We start from the raw sequence: 16,842 nt of genomic DNA, 5'->3' as shown, positions 1-16,842 counted from the left end.
TTGCATCCATCACTTCTCGATTTGCCAGAAAATAGTCACAGTGGTCACTTTTAGCTGCAATGGAATCTGGGAAATGTAATCTTTACTAGGGGCCATGTGCTTAGCTAAAAATCCTATTGCAGAAGAGGGGAAGAATTGGCAGACTCTGCCACAGTGATCAAATATTAATTTCTGTCCAGTGCTTATGAATAGCTTGACATAGGAAATCACCTAGTAATACCACTCAGGAGAAATACAAGGTAAAAGAATTGTACTTGAAACAGGTTCGTAGGCAACTAGAAAGTGTTCTGTAGGGTGATCAGAACTATACCTACTTTACCTTTCTTTCCTTCACCCTGAATTGAAAAGAAAAAAATAATCACAGCATTTCATTAAATCTAAAATGCCATTTGTACCAATTATGTAGATGTCAAAATGTGGGGGGAAAAATGGCTGATAATGACTGTAAAGCACTCTGAATAAAGAACACATTGTGATTTTAGAGATGTTTAAATGTGAAAAATGTCTCAGAATTGATGAAATGTAATAAAACTTTGGTGCATTTATAATCAACAGCTTCTTAGAATGGAGGAATATAGTAAGAGAAACTAAAGTAATATATCTACTTATAAGTTAATATGATTTAGATTGATCTGACTTTTTTATTGTAAAAATGTAGGTTTTGACTTTTTTATACCATCAATATTGAATTAATAACTAGGCATCTTAGTGCTAAAACAGCAGCTGAGACTAGGGAGTGCCCTGATCTTTGTCCAGTTCCTCCTGCTGCTCACGTATTATGGGAGGTAGTGGTGGTGTTCGGCTGCTTGTTGGTCGCAGAGTAGCTACAGCTTTCAGGCTGGGCAAGGTTACCTTCACAGCAGTCACCTTTGTAGTGCAATCTTGTACATATAACAAGCTTACACATGTATGTGCAAGTGTACATAGGGCTGAAGGGTTTCACAAAGTAATCCTAGGTACTCTATGTTGGACTCGTTCTGACATAGTCTCTTCTCTTTCACTCTAAAAAGAAATATGCTGATCATTAGACCACTTTGGACTTTTTTTTAAAGTACTTATGTAGAGTCAACCAGGGATCAGAAACTTGGAAAATTGATGCTTTTCGTGGTTTTGACTTTGACCATATCCTTGTCACTGTATCTCTTAAGTTCCTTCAGTTACAGTAGTTGTGCTAATTCTGTTCTTGCTCTGAAAGAGTGAACCTGTAGTTGAGGGAACTAAAAATTAATAAAAATGAATAAAACAAGTTTCTTTAATCTTTTTGTAGGTCAACATTGAATTTGAAGTATTTAAAGTGGATACAAAACTGTTTCAGCAATGCAGACAATTAAGTGTGTTGTTGTGGGCGATGGTGCTGTTGGTAAAACATGTCTCCTGATATCCTACACAACAAACAAATTTCCATCTGAATATGTACCGACTGTAAGTATAAAGGCTTATCATACGTTAGTGAAATATATTATATTGTAATTTGATATCCTCTTGAAAACTCTTCCTCTGTGTTACTGAAATTTTTCTGTTGTCTGCCTGTTTCCTGTTTTTAAAGATCTTGACTTCTCATGGGTAAATTATATACACTTTAAAATTAAACAGCTGAAAAATCAGTGGAAAGTCAGAAGGGGTGACACAAGGGTTTGCAAGAAGTGCTGGGAGGCAAAACTCCAGTAGACAAGATTCTAAAGAGTGGTGGTCTCAGTTTGGAGAAATATGCCCTACATCTTGGAACGAGGTGACTTTTAAAAAAAAATCTTGGCCAATAATTGATCTGTGTTTGGAGGTCCCCTGGGATGCTTTTTCAGGGGTTTTGTAATTTCAAAGATATTAGCAGATGTCTCCTCTTAGAGGGAATAGGAAAGACTCTTATGGAGTTATTCCCTTAACATTAATGGAGTTCCAAAATGGTCTTGAGTGAAGAGCAAACCTGTTTTATTATGAGAAGGCCTACAGAAGCTTCTGGGGGTCCTTTCCCACAGTTGCTTTTTATCTGTTCCCTGGAACAGCAGAGAGAAAATGGAAATAGCAAAGCTATTGAAGTGAAAGAAGACAGGCAGAATTTTTCTTTAGTGTAATACTCGCTTGTTAAAGAATATGCTTACGGATCCCGTGTTTGTCAAGATAACCACCTCTGTTAAATGAGCTGTTTTAGGGATTATGAGGAATCTATGTGTTACTAATATGGGATTAGTATTCTTTGGAAATGAAAAGGAAGAAAATGTATACATATCTTCACAGACATAATCGTTATTAGGAAGATGAATATAGAGTGAAAGGTTTGGTAGTACCTTCAATTGGAATTGACAGTCTATAATATCCCAAGGAGGAAAAGTGATTGAGGTAGGCAAGGAAGAAAAAATGAAGTTCCTTGGAGCAGAATTTGAAGGTATAATTACATATAAAATCACATTTTTGAGTTGGTCCATTTGGGGACAGTGTAAAGTGGAAGAAGTTCTGAGGATGAAATGAAAAGGACTTTTAGGGGAATTTTAGAGATACTAAGCATCTTATCTCAGATTGAGGGCAATTGTCAGAATTCTTATTTCAGTCTTCATTTACCTGTAAACATGGTTTCTAAGTTTGTTTTATGTCTTTTATCATTAGGTGTTGTATTTAAGGGGAGCTAAGGGTGTTTGTATATGTGTGTTTGTATGTAAGAGTAGAAAGTTTTAAAACGAACTTAGGTAAATAAATGGACCGTGAAGTACAGGTAATGTACTCTAGGTACCTGTTGAAGCTATTTTGGAAACGGATTTGGGTAAAATGCTTCTTTGTGCCTGTATGTGAACTGGGAGTTACCATTTCTAGAATAACAGCAATTTAGAGCTGGAAGGACTCATACGTATTTTCATATTCATTTCTACGATTGTGGAAATTCATGCCCAATTTAGGGATGAGACTCATATGTATTAGCTTATGAACAGCCTGGAATGATAGCCAACTTTTCTGATTCTTAGTCCAGTCCTGTGTATGAACATAAAAGGCTATTTTTATTTTATTTTAATAAAAAATTTTATCTGCCGCCTCCCCCCCTGGCTTTTTGTGTGCTGTCTGCTCTCTGTGTCTGTTTGCTGTGTGCTCTTCTATGTTTTTGCTTGTCTCCCATTTTGTTGCGTCACCTTGCTGAATCGGCTTCTCTGTGGTGCTTGTGGGTGCTTGCGGGCTGGGCGGCTTTCCATAGCATGTGGGCAAGCCTCCCTTCACAAGGAGGCCCCAGGACTGAACCTAGGGCCTCCCATGTGGTAGATGAGAGCCCAGTTAATTGAGCCACAGCCGCTTACCTTTTTTTTTTATTTTTTGAGGTACCAGGACCAGGGATGAACCTGGTCTTGTTTGTGGCCTTGTTTGTGGGAGGCTGGTGCTGGTGCTCAACCACTGAGCCACATTGGCTCCCCTGAGTTGGCTCCCTCGTCTGTCTTGCTTGTTGTCTGCTCATTGTCTGTTTTGTTTTCTTTAGGAGGCACTGGGAACCAAACCCAGGACCTCCAACATGGGAGGTAGCCACTCAGCTGCTTGAGCCATATCCACTTCCTGCTCATTGCTTTTGCTCATTGTCTCTTTGTTTGTTTTCTTTAGGAGGTACCTGAACCGAACCTGGGACCTCCCTTTGGGAGGTGGACACTCTGCTGCTTGAGCCATGTCCGCTCCCAGGACTGTTTTTAAGTCCCTTAAGTGTGACTTACAAAAATAACTTGTACTTTGAGGATGTAAATTTATTTACATTTCTTAGTTCTTATCAATAACTGAGTTTCTTTTAACCACCCTTCCCCCATGCCCTTGCCTCCACTCTTCTTTATGTTTAAACAAGTGCTCAAACAACCCATTCAAATGTGAACCAGAAAATTAGGGTTAGGTAACTAAAAGGTTAGGCAAGACTGGTCTTAAAATGCAGCATCCTTCTATTTGGAAAACATTGCTTTTTAATTGTGAATTAATTTAAAGGAAACCATGAATTAGTGTTGGGTCTTTGCCAGATTCTTCAGATTTGGCACCATTACCTCCCGTTTGTAAAAATAGTCAACCAATACTAGTATGTACTGAGTTTGTTAAGGGTTTTATGGTCTATTTGCCAATAAAGCAGCTTGCCAAAGAAGGAATATTAGGTCAGATGGTACGGCTCTATACCTAGTAACATGAATTTTGCTCATGAAATCCCCAACAAGTCATCCAGCCTTTAATTGGACACTGTTTTGAATACCTTAGGGGATCTTCATTTCTCTCAAATGGGTTTGTTTGCAACAAGGTTCTTGTCTTGGACTCTGAAAGGAAGAAGCTAGATTACCACAGATTTAGGAGATTTTAATTCTAGATTAAAAGTAGACATTCTATGAAGAAATGATTTCTTAGAAATCTGAAATTGAACATCAAAAGTTTCAACTACTAACTCCCGATTTGAGCAGGATCGCTTGTGTAGCTAGACGACTCTGCTCCTGTAATGTCTCTGAAACTTCGTGGCTCTTTATTCAGGCTACTGGGGTAGAGCAGACTCGAACACATCCCCTATCATTTTTTCCAAGAACCACTCAGCTCATGCAAGGACTTAATTGGCAAGGTTGCTTATTTAAGGAAGGTAGTTAAAGTCAAAGAGGATTAAGTCTTAAGAAGGAAGCACCACCTCATTAGCTTGAGTTGTCCTGCCCAATTTTGACCATCTCCTTGTACACTAACAATGTATTTTTGTATTTTTAGGTTTTTGACAACTATGCAGTCACAGTTATGATTGGTGGAGAGCCATATACTCTCGGACTTTTTGATACTGCAGGTGAAAACTTATTTTATATATAATGTTTTGTTTGGTTTGTAGTTAAAAAGCAGTTGCTGGTTGCCTGTCTTTTTTTGGATGCCTTGGGAAATTAACATATTAGCAATCACTTGCATTTTGTTAGTAGTTAGCAGGATTGACTATCATGATGGTTGCTGCTTGACCAAGGAGCAATCCCAGACTTGTCAATAAGGAGTTGAAGTGCTCTGCATGGGTGGTGTGGTAGGCTAAAATGTAGAGATGAGAGCAGAGTACGACACATAAGCTCTGAACTGAACAAAACTCTAGGTGTGTGCGCCTTGCAGAAAATTGGGGACTATATTAATGGTTGGGGAGAGACTTAGGGGATGAGTGCATATAAAACATACCTACTGATTATCTCCCTTCACTCCACCTAGTTTTTTTTTTTTTTTAAGCCCAGTGTTTCCTAAATATCCAAATAGTTTGTATGAACATTAAAACTATATACAGGACTTACTATTTTCACCCTCTGAAATTTGGAGACTTATTTAATATCTGCTTCTGTATAATATATGCATCTTATAATAGCTTGTGTTTTTGTACCAAACTAAAGATATGTTGAGGGCAGACTAATATCTAGCTCCCACTATTTGACATTTGTGATCAGCTTTCCAAAGTATAAGAACAGATTATTTTCTTCCTGAATGTACCTACATTCTCAGTGTTATTTTCTTTTTGTTTAAACAATGCTACATATCTTAATTTCTGTCTTCTTTCTCTCTAGTCTCTGTTATTATCAGCTCAGTTATCCACAGGAAAATTTTAGAAGGTATCCTTTTAATATGCAGGATTCTAAACTTTCTGCTTTTTATGAATTTTGCTGATTATATAATGGTGTAACCTCTAACATAATCAGGGCATAGAACATTTCCATATCAACCTAAAATTTTTCTTCTTTGTGCCCTTTTATAGCCTGTTTCTTTGCTTGACCCCTGGCTCCAGGCAACCACTGATCTCTTTTCTGTTACCACAGTTTTGCCTTTTCTAGAGTTTCACGTAAATGGAATTGTGCAATAAGTAGTCTTTTGTATTTGACTTCTTTCAGTTAGCATGTTTTTGAGATTCATCTGTGTTGTGTGTATCAGTAGTTTGTTTTTATTGCTGGGTTGGATTCCATTCTATGAATATAGCACAGTTTGTCCATCATGAGTGGATGTATAGTTTGGTTTCTAGTTTTAAGCTTTTATAATTAATATGATTATGAACATTTATTTCCAGATCTTTGTGTGGACATGTGCTTTTATTTCCCTTTAGTAAATAGTCTGGAGTAGGTAAACTTTTAAAATTATTTTCAAATTTTTTACTAAAATAATCAATTTTAACAGTCATTTTCAAGGTGGCCAGTGGTCCTTTGGTTAATAGTGGTTTATTCAATTTAAATTGTTAAGACTCTACTCTCAATCGGCCTCATTTACCACTTTGTTAAGTTCCCTCCAACATTTCAAACTATATTTATATATTTAATATATTCAGTTTTCTATTTTAAGTAATTCAGTTGGTTGATCTAAGTGAAAGTTTCCCAGGTTACAGTAAATCTGATCACTTGTAGTTTCCTATATTTATGTTTTAATTTATCTTAAAAAGGATTGTTATAGATTTCATAAAATTCTTAACATTTTTCAACTGGAATGCCTCAATTTTAAGATTTGTTACTCTGTTACACATTTTAAATAGGATTCATAAAATAGATCATATTCTTTAATATGGTAGATTATTTTAGATATTATAGACACTTTCAGTGTAAAATAGGGCTAGATTATTCCTAAAGGTAACTGAATATTAGCAGTATGGTGTGCTGATTTATTTTATTTCTATTTTAGATTCTGAATCTTCCTGAGGTTAAAGGGAAATAAAGGTTTATTCACAAAGGACATATTTTTACCAATCCAGGCAAATTGCAGGTTTCCATCTCAGCTGGCTAGGGTCACTGTGGGCCAAAAGATCATTTTTGGCAGGCATTGGAGACCCCGAGGCTATAGGTATCCAGAACATGTCTTCTGTTACCTTTAAGACCTGTAAAAGGAGACTCCATATCTTTCTGTAAAAGCCTTATTTGCATTGTCCCTGTCATTAACTCATACTATTACCTCAATTTTTCTTTCTGTTTAAGTTTTTATCCTCACTGAGATAGCTTCTGATTTCCTTCACTTCTAGGTTGTTAATCTGTTTACTGCCTGCTTTTATTTTGAATTCTTTTTATAGTGTTTCTGTTTTGCCTCTGGCTTCAACACTTAGGAATATATTTAAATGATTTAAATAATATCATTTAAGACCGGAGATTTGGCTCTGCCTTTCTCTCATGACTGTTATTGCTGTTATGGTCACAACATTACTTCTTACCAGTGAGTCCCCAGAGTTATCTTATTCTACCCCCCCCCCCATGTGTTCTATTATTGTGTATATAGTTCTGGTTCTTGGTTTAGCTTTTAAAATTTAACATGTTTATCATAGGTCTTTTCCCATTACCCCATCAACAATTCCTTTTTTCTATTAAAAATTCTAATGTTATTCCTTATTTATTTATTTTTAAAGATTTATTTATTTATTTAATTTCCCCCCCTCCCCTGGTTGTCTGTTCTTGGTGTCTATTTGTTGCGTCTTGTTTCTTTGTCTGTTTTTGTTTCTTTGTCCGCTTCTGTTGTCGTCAGCGGCACAGGAAGTATGGGCGGCGCCATTCCTGGGCAGGCTGCACTTTCTTTTCACGCTGGGCGGCTTTCCTCACGGGCGCACTCCTTGCGCCCCACGCGGGGGACACCCTTGCGTGGCACGGCACTCCTTGCGCGCATCAGCACTGCGCATGGCCAGCTCCACACAGGTCAAGGAGGCCTGGGGTTTGAACCGCGGACCTCCCATATGGTAGACGGACGCCCTAACCACTGGGCCAAAGTCCGTTTCCCTAATGTTATTCCTTATTACAAAAGTACAGGCTTGCTTAATGTAGGAAAAAAATTAAAAAACATCCACCTCAACCTGGACAGGCATGCAGGATACCTGAAGGAGTATACTCTAGTTGATGAAACAAACAAGGAGGCCCAGCTGCCATGGAAGTACTGAATGGCCAGGGTGTAAGGGACAGCTGATGAGTGTAGACTGGCGTTTTGTTCAGGGCTCACCCAAGGGCATGAGAAGTGGCTTAAGATGCAGGAGGAGTCCAGACCATTGCTGATAGGTCCTCTGTTGTCCAGCTCTTCTTTCCAGAGATTCCATTTGATCATGCAGCCTTGGAGAAATAGGACTGGGTGGAACTTGCTGTGTTTATATTTAATCTCTTACCTTACTTGTTCAGTGTTTCCTTTGAGTTACAAATAAATGTCCCATTTTTTTCCTACTAAAATGTGTATATATATATAGATAGATAGATAGATAGATAGATAGATAGATAGATAAGAAAGAGAAATGAAAAACATCTATTGAGAGACAACCACATCTCAGTTGTATACAAAAAGAACTTTTTCTATACATTCATTATATTTATAGGTAGGAAAAAGAGGATAGTCTCCGTGCCCTCCCCCATACCTGCTTTTTTCCCGTTAAAGTATGTGGGTGACATCTCTCAGTGTTGTACTTGCACTTGTGTGTCATCTTTATTCATGATCATACAGTAATCCATTGTGTAACAAATCGTATACAATTTATCTAATTTCTTTTGGTGAACATTTGGGATCCATTTGCAGTTTTTTTAGTTTTCTTTTATATTATGCTCTTTACCTGTACAAACATTTTATATTTTGACACACATTCTTACCACATTTTATTTATTTTTAAAGATTTCTTTCTTCCCCCCGGCCCCCCCGTTGTCTGTTTTCTGTGTCTATTCACTGTGTATTCTCCTGTGTCTGCTTGTATTTTCATTAGGCAGCTCCGGGAATTGATCCTGGGACCTTCCTGAATGGGAGAGAGGTGCTCATTCTCTTGTGCCACCTCAGCTCCCTGGTCTGATGCATCTCTTATTGTCTCTGCGTCTCTTTTTGTTGTGTCATCTTGCTGCACCAGCTCTCCATGTGAGCCAGCACTCCTGCATGGGGCAGCAATCCACTGGGCCAGGTCTCTGCTTGGGCCAGCTTGCCATGTGGGCCAGGTTGCCTTCACCAGGAGGCCCTGGGTGTCGAACCCTGGATCTCCTGTATCGTAGACAGGAGCCCAGTCGCTTGAGCCACATCCTCTTCTCTATCTTGATATAATTTGAAACTTACATAAAAGTTGCTAGTAAGAAGAATCACCAGTTTTTAACATTTTGTCATATTGTCTCTATATATCCATATTTCTGAGTCATTTGAAGGTAGATGCATACATCATACTCTTTGGCTCCTCAGTACTTCAGTATGTATTTCTTAAAAACAATGCCTTTCATGTCATTGGTATATTTTTAAAAAAGCAGGCTGGTTATTTTATGAAATATTTCTCAATTTGGGTTTGTCCATTTCTTCATGAATAGATTGAGGTTATGCATTTTTGGTTGGAATACCTACCATATTAGTGGGGGATGTGTCATCACCTTAATGTAATTTTGGTCATTTGGTTAAGGTCTTGTCCAGTTTTTTCTACAGTGTGATTTTAATTTTTTCCTTTATAATTAATTTGTGGGGAAATATCTTAAGAGTTTGATAATATTCTTTTTCTTACTAAACAGTCCTTTGTCTAGATTTAATATCCTTTGATGATTCTTGCTGTGAATGAATTTTTCCTGCAGTGGTTTATCTGGGCAGTAGATGTGCTCATCGCTACTGGGGTCTGGATAGAGATAAGAACTACGTCAGCTTAAATTGCACCACAGTGACTTTTTCTAAATATTCCTTCACTTAAGGAAGAAAATAACACTAGTAAGTTTAACCTGGATAATGAGTTTTTATTAAGCCTCCAGTTCAATCCAATGACAAGATTCTTTCTTGCCTTCACCTTTTCCATATATATATATATATATATATATATATATATATATATATATATATATATATTTTTTTTTTTTTTTTAAGGGGAGAGCGCGAACGCAGTCCCCTTTCCATATTTTTATCTCTCTTCTTCTTGGTTCCCCAAAAGAGCAATATAGGTATATATTTATTTGCTCTGTCCTACAATATATGTAAAATAGTTTCAGATCGCTATATCATACCTACTAATAATAGTTAAAGATTTGTTAGTAATTCTTTTATTTTCTTTAGACTGATAGTATACAAAGTTCTGTGTCGAAAGTTAACTTGGATTTGTTATTTTGTTTTACCCGTGCAGGATGGTTATGGTATTCATTTGGACATGGACACAGTTGGGCTCATTTGTTTATGTTTGCATTCATTTTCAGGGTCCGTCCCCCCCCCGCCCCTATCCTCACTGATTTTATTTGTATACATTCTTTTTTTCCTCCCTAGGAAATACTGGGGATTGAACTCAGGACCCCATACTTGGGAAGCAGGTACTCAACCACTGAGCCATATCCACTCCCCAATGAGAGCTGGTCCTTTTGTTTGCTTGTTTTTGTTTTTAGGAGGTACAGGGAATCAAACCTGGGACCCTGTACATGGAAAGCAAACTCTTAACCACCTGAGTTACATCTGCTCCCCTGTATTTTTTTTTTTTTTAAGATTTATTTATTTACTTCATTTTTTGTTACTTATCCCTTCCCCCATCCTGATGGTTTTCTTGTCTGTCTGCTCATTGTTTGCGTGCCATTTCCAGGAGGCACCGGGAACAGAACCTGGAACCTCTCCCACATGAGAGGCACGTGCCCAATGGCTTGAGCCACATCTGCTCCCTGTAGGTTGTGGTGTCTGCTGGCTTGTGGCATCTGCTCGTTGTGGCAAGGGGGCATCTAATCTGTTGTAGCGGGGGCAGCATTTGCTTACCTTCTTTCAAGGTGACCCAAACCAGGGACCTCCCATGTGGTAGGTGCCCAATTGGTTGAGCCACATTTGCTTACCTTGTATACATTCTTGTTTTCTCAGATTAAATTTTTAAAAGATTGCTTTATTATTTTTAATCATGGTAATCATAATCACTGTCAATTTCAGGTATTACTGTGATGTTAGAAAAGAGAAAACTTGGACTTTGAAGCTAAATAAACCAATTAGCTAGGTAGATGGCAAGTTACTTAACTGCACAGAGCTTATTTCCTTGAAATGTAAAATGTTTAAAACATTGTGAAGATTGAATGGTAATGAATTTTAAAAGTATATACATATATAGAAATTCAGGAGCTGTGTACTTATGCTTTAAACACTTTACATTAAAAAAACAACACAGTGATTGGGTTGTGCTTGGTGTACAGCTTTCTTTGTTGGGTGACTAATACTCAGAACAAGTCAGAGAGGTACACTTAGCCTGGTTTAGCTGATTCTGTTTTTTTTTTTTTTTTTTTTTTTAATTTTAATTTTTTAAAGATAAACTACTTTCATTGAGATGTTTTCTAGTCTTGAGTTTTCTGCAGTTATTGATGAATTACATTAGCAGGAATGACAGTGTTCTCCGGAGAGACACGTTTATAGCCTTCTTGGTCATTAGCTTAGTGCTATTATAGAATCTTCTTGAGGTGAGATTTGACTAATTTGAGTCTTCAGTAAATACTGCATTAATACGCAGTAGTCTAGATTTTTGCAGATGCTATACATGTATTGATAGGAACATAGGTTCCAGAATGTCCCCATCTATTTTTAGATTTTTTTTTTTCCCCTCTACCCTTTCCCTGAGATAAAAGGTATAATGAAATTTACTCAGATGTAAGCCTGGTGGCACAGATGAAGCCAGGGTCACTAAATAGAAGTAATTTATGAATTTTGGTAAATATTTTTGGTAAATATTAAAATTTTAATTTGCTTTCTTCTTGTATTTATAATGTTCTACTGGAATTCTCTAAAAATGTTACTTTTTGGCAGCATTTTTACTTTTCATACCATGAGATCCTTTCAGACTTTTCATGCAGACCGTAGTTCTCAGTTCACACTGAATTGGTTCCTCTTGAATTTGAATTTTAAATAAGATTCTAAGCAAGCCAAAGATCAGTAACCCATGAGATAGATCTCCACCATTTTTGACAAGCGTTAGAAGTTCAGAGTTGAGCTGGTGGTGTACTGTTAGAGTAAGTATAATTTAAGACTTGTAGTCAAAGCCTGTCTCACACAGTAGAGTGAAATTTTGATTGTGCTGTGTACCTTAAAGAATGCTAAGTGATAGCTCTGCTTCTTCTATCTTGAGTTATTAATGGCTACCTGTAACATTCTTAGAGGATAAATTTTAACTGGGTCATTATGATTGGATATTGAAGAATTTTGCATATCTGTAGGACCTTTATTTTTAAGTATATCACCTGTAGCAGAAGTTGAAGTAGCCTATTTTTGTTTATTAACAGTTTTACTCTCCTTACCCGCCCCTCCCTTTGGGAAAGAAGATAAAAAAAAAATACTTTTGAAAAGAGCTTGTTTATCACAAATAAATGGATTGACCAATAATGCTTTAGACCTGATACTATCATGTTTCAGAAGAATGCTTGTATTTGTTTTCTGTTACCAAGTCCTTTAAAAAGAATATTCGATGCATAAAAGATATTTGACATTCATTTAGATGCTCTTTAGTGATCCGGTCAAGAATATAGACTGGGTTCCAGTTTCGGCTTTACTTATATTGATTGCATGGACAGAATGATCAAAAATGAAGACATTTCTAGTTTAAATGAAGTTAAGATTTTAAAATTTGAATAGAGCTAAGAAAAGGAATGTGAACATCTCTGCTTCTTTTTATAAGACTTGGTTAACTGTTTTGTCCTTCTATTTTTTTGTTTTTTTATTAGAACTTCAATATGTGATGCTTCAAAGTTCTGGATGGTGTTAGACCTCAAGCAGTTATTAGAGAATGTTAACTAGTTTGGCTGATTTTTATTTCTGTAAGGCCATTCTTTAATTTGTAATCCCTTAGGCCCCTGGGATTATAAACTATAATTTAAGAAGTGAAAGTTATGCATAACTTTGAATTCCTTTGACTAACCCTAGCACATTGTCATTGCAAGTATTTAATAAATGTTAGCCATACTCATGGTGATGGCTTTGTTTCCTTCTTCACTTTGACTTCTACTTTATTTCATATTTATAGAGTAGGTCCTGAGGATGCCTTTATTGTCTAATTATGGTTTAATACTTCTTTAAAGGGAATAATAGTAACATCATGTTCTGATAGTTCTCTTAAATTATAATTCCCCTCAACATTTGCTTAAAAAAATCACCAACATAAAAAAATGTTTATGGGAAACGGACTTTGGCCCAGTGGTTAGGGCGTCCGTCTACCACATGGGAGGCCCACGGTTCAAACCCCGGGCCTCCTTGACCCGTGTGGAGCTGGCCATGCGCAGTGCTGATGCGCGCAAGGAGTGCCGTGCCACGCAAGGGAGTCCCCCGCGTGGGGGAGCCCCACGCGCAAGGAGTGCGCCCGTGAGGAGAGCCGCCCAGCGCGAAAGAAAGTGCAGCCTGCCGAGGAAATGGCGCCGCCCACACTTCCCGTGCCGCTGACAACAGAAGTGGACAAAGAAACAAGACGCAACAAATAGACACCAAGAACAGACAACCAGGGGCGGGGGGATTAAATAAATAAATAAATCTTTAAAAAAAAATGTTTAATTCTTGTAAGACATAGGATTGATCTAGTTCAGTTTTGAAATTTGAGTGTTAAGTCCTACTTCTGTGCACCACCACTCTCTCCCAGTTTTGGAAATATGTGTGGGTATTTAAAAAAAACTTTTTATCTGGAAATAATTTCAAGCTACAGACAGTTGCAGGAAAAGTACAAGGAGCTTTCAAATACTTTTTAAACAGATTTACCAGTTGCTAACAATTTGCCTTATTTGCTTTTTTTTTTTTTCTTTTTTTAACATATGTACACAATTATTATTATTTTTCCTACTATTTGAGAGTAAGTTGCATATGCCTTGGCTCTTTAGCCTTGAATAAATGTGTCTTTCTTAGAAGAGGACCATTTTCTTATTTATCTACAGTGCAACAGTTATCAACTTCGGGAAATTTAACATTGATACAATACTTTAAATCTACCAACCATATTCCAGTTTTGTCAGTTGTCTTAATAGAGTTCTGTTTTTAACTCCTTCAGTACAAGATCATGTATTGCTTTAGTTGTCATGTCTCTTTAGTATCTTTTAATTTGTATCAATTCTTCAACCTATCTTTGTCTTTTGTGTGTGTACTGGGGGCTGGGGTTTGAACTCTGGGACCTTTTATGTGGAAAGCGGATGGTCAATCACTGAGCCACATTGGCTTCTGTGAGTTGGTTTTTTCATTTGTTTTGCTTGTTGTTCGTTTTTTTTTTTTTCCCCCAGGAGGTACCAGAATTGAACCTAGGATCTCCTACGTGGGAGGTGGAAGCTCAAAACTTGAGCCACATCCGCTCCCCTTTTTCATTATTTTTGTAGAATACTGACTCTTTTCTCCCCCTTCTGTTTTTTTGACTTTTTGAAATTTATGGAAGCATATTACACATACCTGAACACACACAAACAATAAGTATATAGTAATAGTGGTGAACTACAAAACAAACATATACGATATCATATAGGGCTCTCGTATCTCACCGTGCCACCAATACCTTGCATTGTTGTTAAAACATTTTAAATTAATGATTAAAGAGCATCCTCAAAATATTACTACCAACCAAAGTATTTTTCCCCCAGCCCATCGTATTGTTATTTTTATATCATTTATATATAAACATACATACACAATAAGTGTATAGTAAAAGTTGTGAACTTACAAAACAAACATGCATAATACCATATAGGGGCTCTATACAGCAACCCTCCACCAACACCTTGCATTGTCGTGAGACATTTGTTACAAATTATGAAAGAATATTGTCAAAACCTTACTACTGATTATAGTCTTTATCTTACATTTGGTGTATTTTCCCCCCAACCCACCCTATTATTTTTAAAACATATTTTTATGACAGAAGCTGTAAACTTAAAAACAATCATGTATATGTGAAGAATTCCCATACAACACCCCTCTATCAACACACCACACTGTGGTGGAACATTTGTTACAGATTTATAAGGTAGTATCATCCAATTATTACCAGGTCCCATGGTGTACATTTGGAACACATTTTCCATACTACCCCATTATCAATACAGTACATCTTTGGCATAGATGCAAGAATATTACATTATTACTGCTAACCACAATCCATAGGTCACTCCAGTTGTATTTTCCCCGTGCTTCTCCACATTCCTGCCACCCTGCAATGGAGCTATACATTTGCTCTAGCTAACAAAGTACACTTTTGCATCTGAACCATCAATCACAGTTCTCATCCACCCCTGAGTTTACTGTGCTATTCAGTCCCTAGATTATTCTCTAGCATTCTCTCAGTTGGCATTTACATCCCTAGACTACCAGTTTCAGCCACATCCCCTTTTATAAACCACCTCTTAGTCACTATAATGTGTTACCATGAACTCTGTACATTTCCACACTTTTATCGTAAAGCTAATTAAAACTTTTACATTAAATATCAGTAGTCCATCTCAGTTGTCCTGTATCTCCTTTAAGAACCCACCACCTACCACCAGGTCTTGAAGATATTTTCCTGCATTTTCTTCTAGAAGTTTTATGGCTCTTTTATATTCAGGTTTTTGATTAATTTTGAGTTAATTTTTGTATAAGGTATGAGATAGGGTTCCTCTTTTCCTTCTTTTGGCTGTGGATATCATCAGTTCTCTCAGCACCATTTGTTGAATGGACTTTTCTGCCTGAGATGGGTGGGTTTGACAGGCTAGTCAAAAATCACTTGACCATACATGTGAACCATCATTTTGGTTCCATTAGTCTGTGTCTGTCTTGTGTCATTACCATGCTGTTTTTACCACTGTAGCTAGGTAATATGATTTACAGTCTGGAAGTGAGAGTCTTCCAACTTCACTTTTTCTTTTTAAGATGTTTCTAGATATTCGGGGCCTCTTACCCTTCCAGATAAATTTGATAATTGTGTTTTCCATTTGCTTAAAAAATGCTGGTGGAATTTGTATCAGGATTGCATTGAACCTGTATATCAATTTGAGTAGAATTAAAATCTTTTTATTTTTTTCATTAAAAAAATTTTTTTTAGATAGGCCAGTGGAATTGATATTTTAATGATATTTGGTCTTCCAGTCCATGAGCATGGAATGTTCTTCCAATTTTTTAGGGCATTTTAAAATTTCTTTTTTAAAAGATTTATTTTTATTTCTTTCTTTCCCCTTCTCCCACCCCCCCGTTGTTTGCTCTCTTGTGTCCATTCATTGTGTGTGCTATGTCTGCTTGCATTCTCCTTAGGTCGTATGGGAATCTGTGTCTCTTTTTTGTTGTGTCATCTTGCTGCATCAGCTCTCTGTGTATGTGGTGGCACTCCAGTGTGGGCTATGCTTTTCATGTGGGGAGGCTCTCCTTGTGGGGCACACTCTTGAGTGTGGGGCTCCCCTACGCTGGGAACACCCCTGCGTGGCATGGCACTTCTTGTGTGTGGCAGCACTGCAGATGGGCCAGCTCACCACATGGGCCAGGAGGCCCTGGGTTTGAATCTTGAACCTCCTATATAGTAGGCAGATGCTCTATCAGTTAAGCCATATCTGCTTCCCTTTTAAAAATTTCTTTTAACATTGAGTTTTTTTCTGAATACAAGTGCTTTACATCATTAGGTTTATTCCTGAATATTTGGGTTTTATCTGTCCTATTTTATTTTCACCACTCTTTTAACACTTACAGTTACTTTTATTGCTATATCATTTCTAGACTTTCTTTTCTTTTCAGGCTTTAGCACACCCTTTAGTATTTCCTGCAAATACAGGCTTTGGTTGCAAACTCTCTCACTTTCTGTTTATCTGTGAATATTCTAAACTCTCCCTCATTTTTGAAAGACTTATCTTGCTGGATATAAGATTCTTGACTGTAAGTTTTTCTCTTGTAGTGTCTTAAATATATCATACCACTGTCTTCTTGCTTCCGTGGTTTCTGGTGAGAAATCAGCACATAATCTTATTGGGTATCCCTTATTTGTTGTGCATTGCTTTTCTCTTGCTCTTCTCAGAATTCTGTCTTTGT

General features: G+C 37.1%; 1 protein-coding gene across 2 annotated transcripts in view; it reads left to right on the top strand.

Moving 5' to 3' along the window:
• The window catches only part of CDC42 (cell division cycle 42), a 60,381-nt gene that overhangs the window by 29,323 nt on the left and 14,216 nt on the right, over positions 1-16,842 (top strand). For both annotated transcript variants that reach the window (XM_058304159.2, XM_058304160.2), the window contains exons 2-3: positions 1,268-1,422; positions 4,684-4,756. In XM_058304159.2, coding sequence (XP_058160142.1) covers positions 1,318-1,422; positions 4,684-4,756 — 178 coding nt within the window. In that variant the 5' untranslated portion in view covers positions 1,268-1,317. The remainder of the gene's footprint in view (positions 1-1,267; positions 1,423-4,683; positions 4,757-16,842) is intronic.

This window comes from Dasypus novemcinctus, chromosome 9 (assembly GCF_030445035.2).
Source record: "Dasypus novemcinctus isolate mDasNov1 chromosome 9, mDasNov1.1.hap2, whole genome shotgun sequence".
In the NCBI taxonomy this organism is placed as follows: Eukaryota; Metazoa; Chordata; class Mammalia; order Cingulata; family Dasypodidae; genus Dasypus; species Dasypus novemcinctus.
This window is presented reverse-complemented; position numbering and strand designations above follow the sequence as displayed.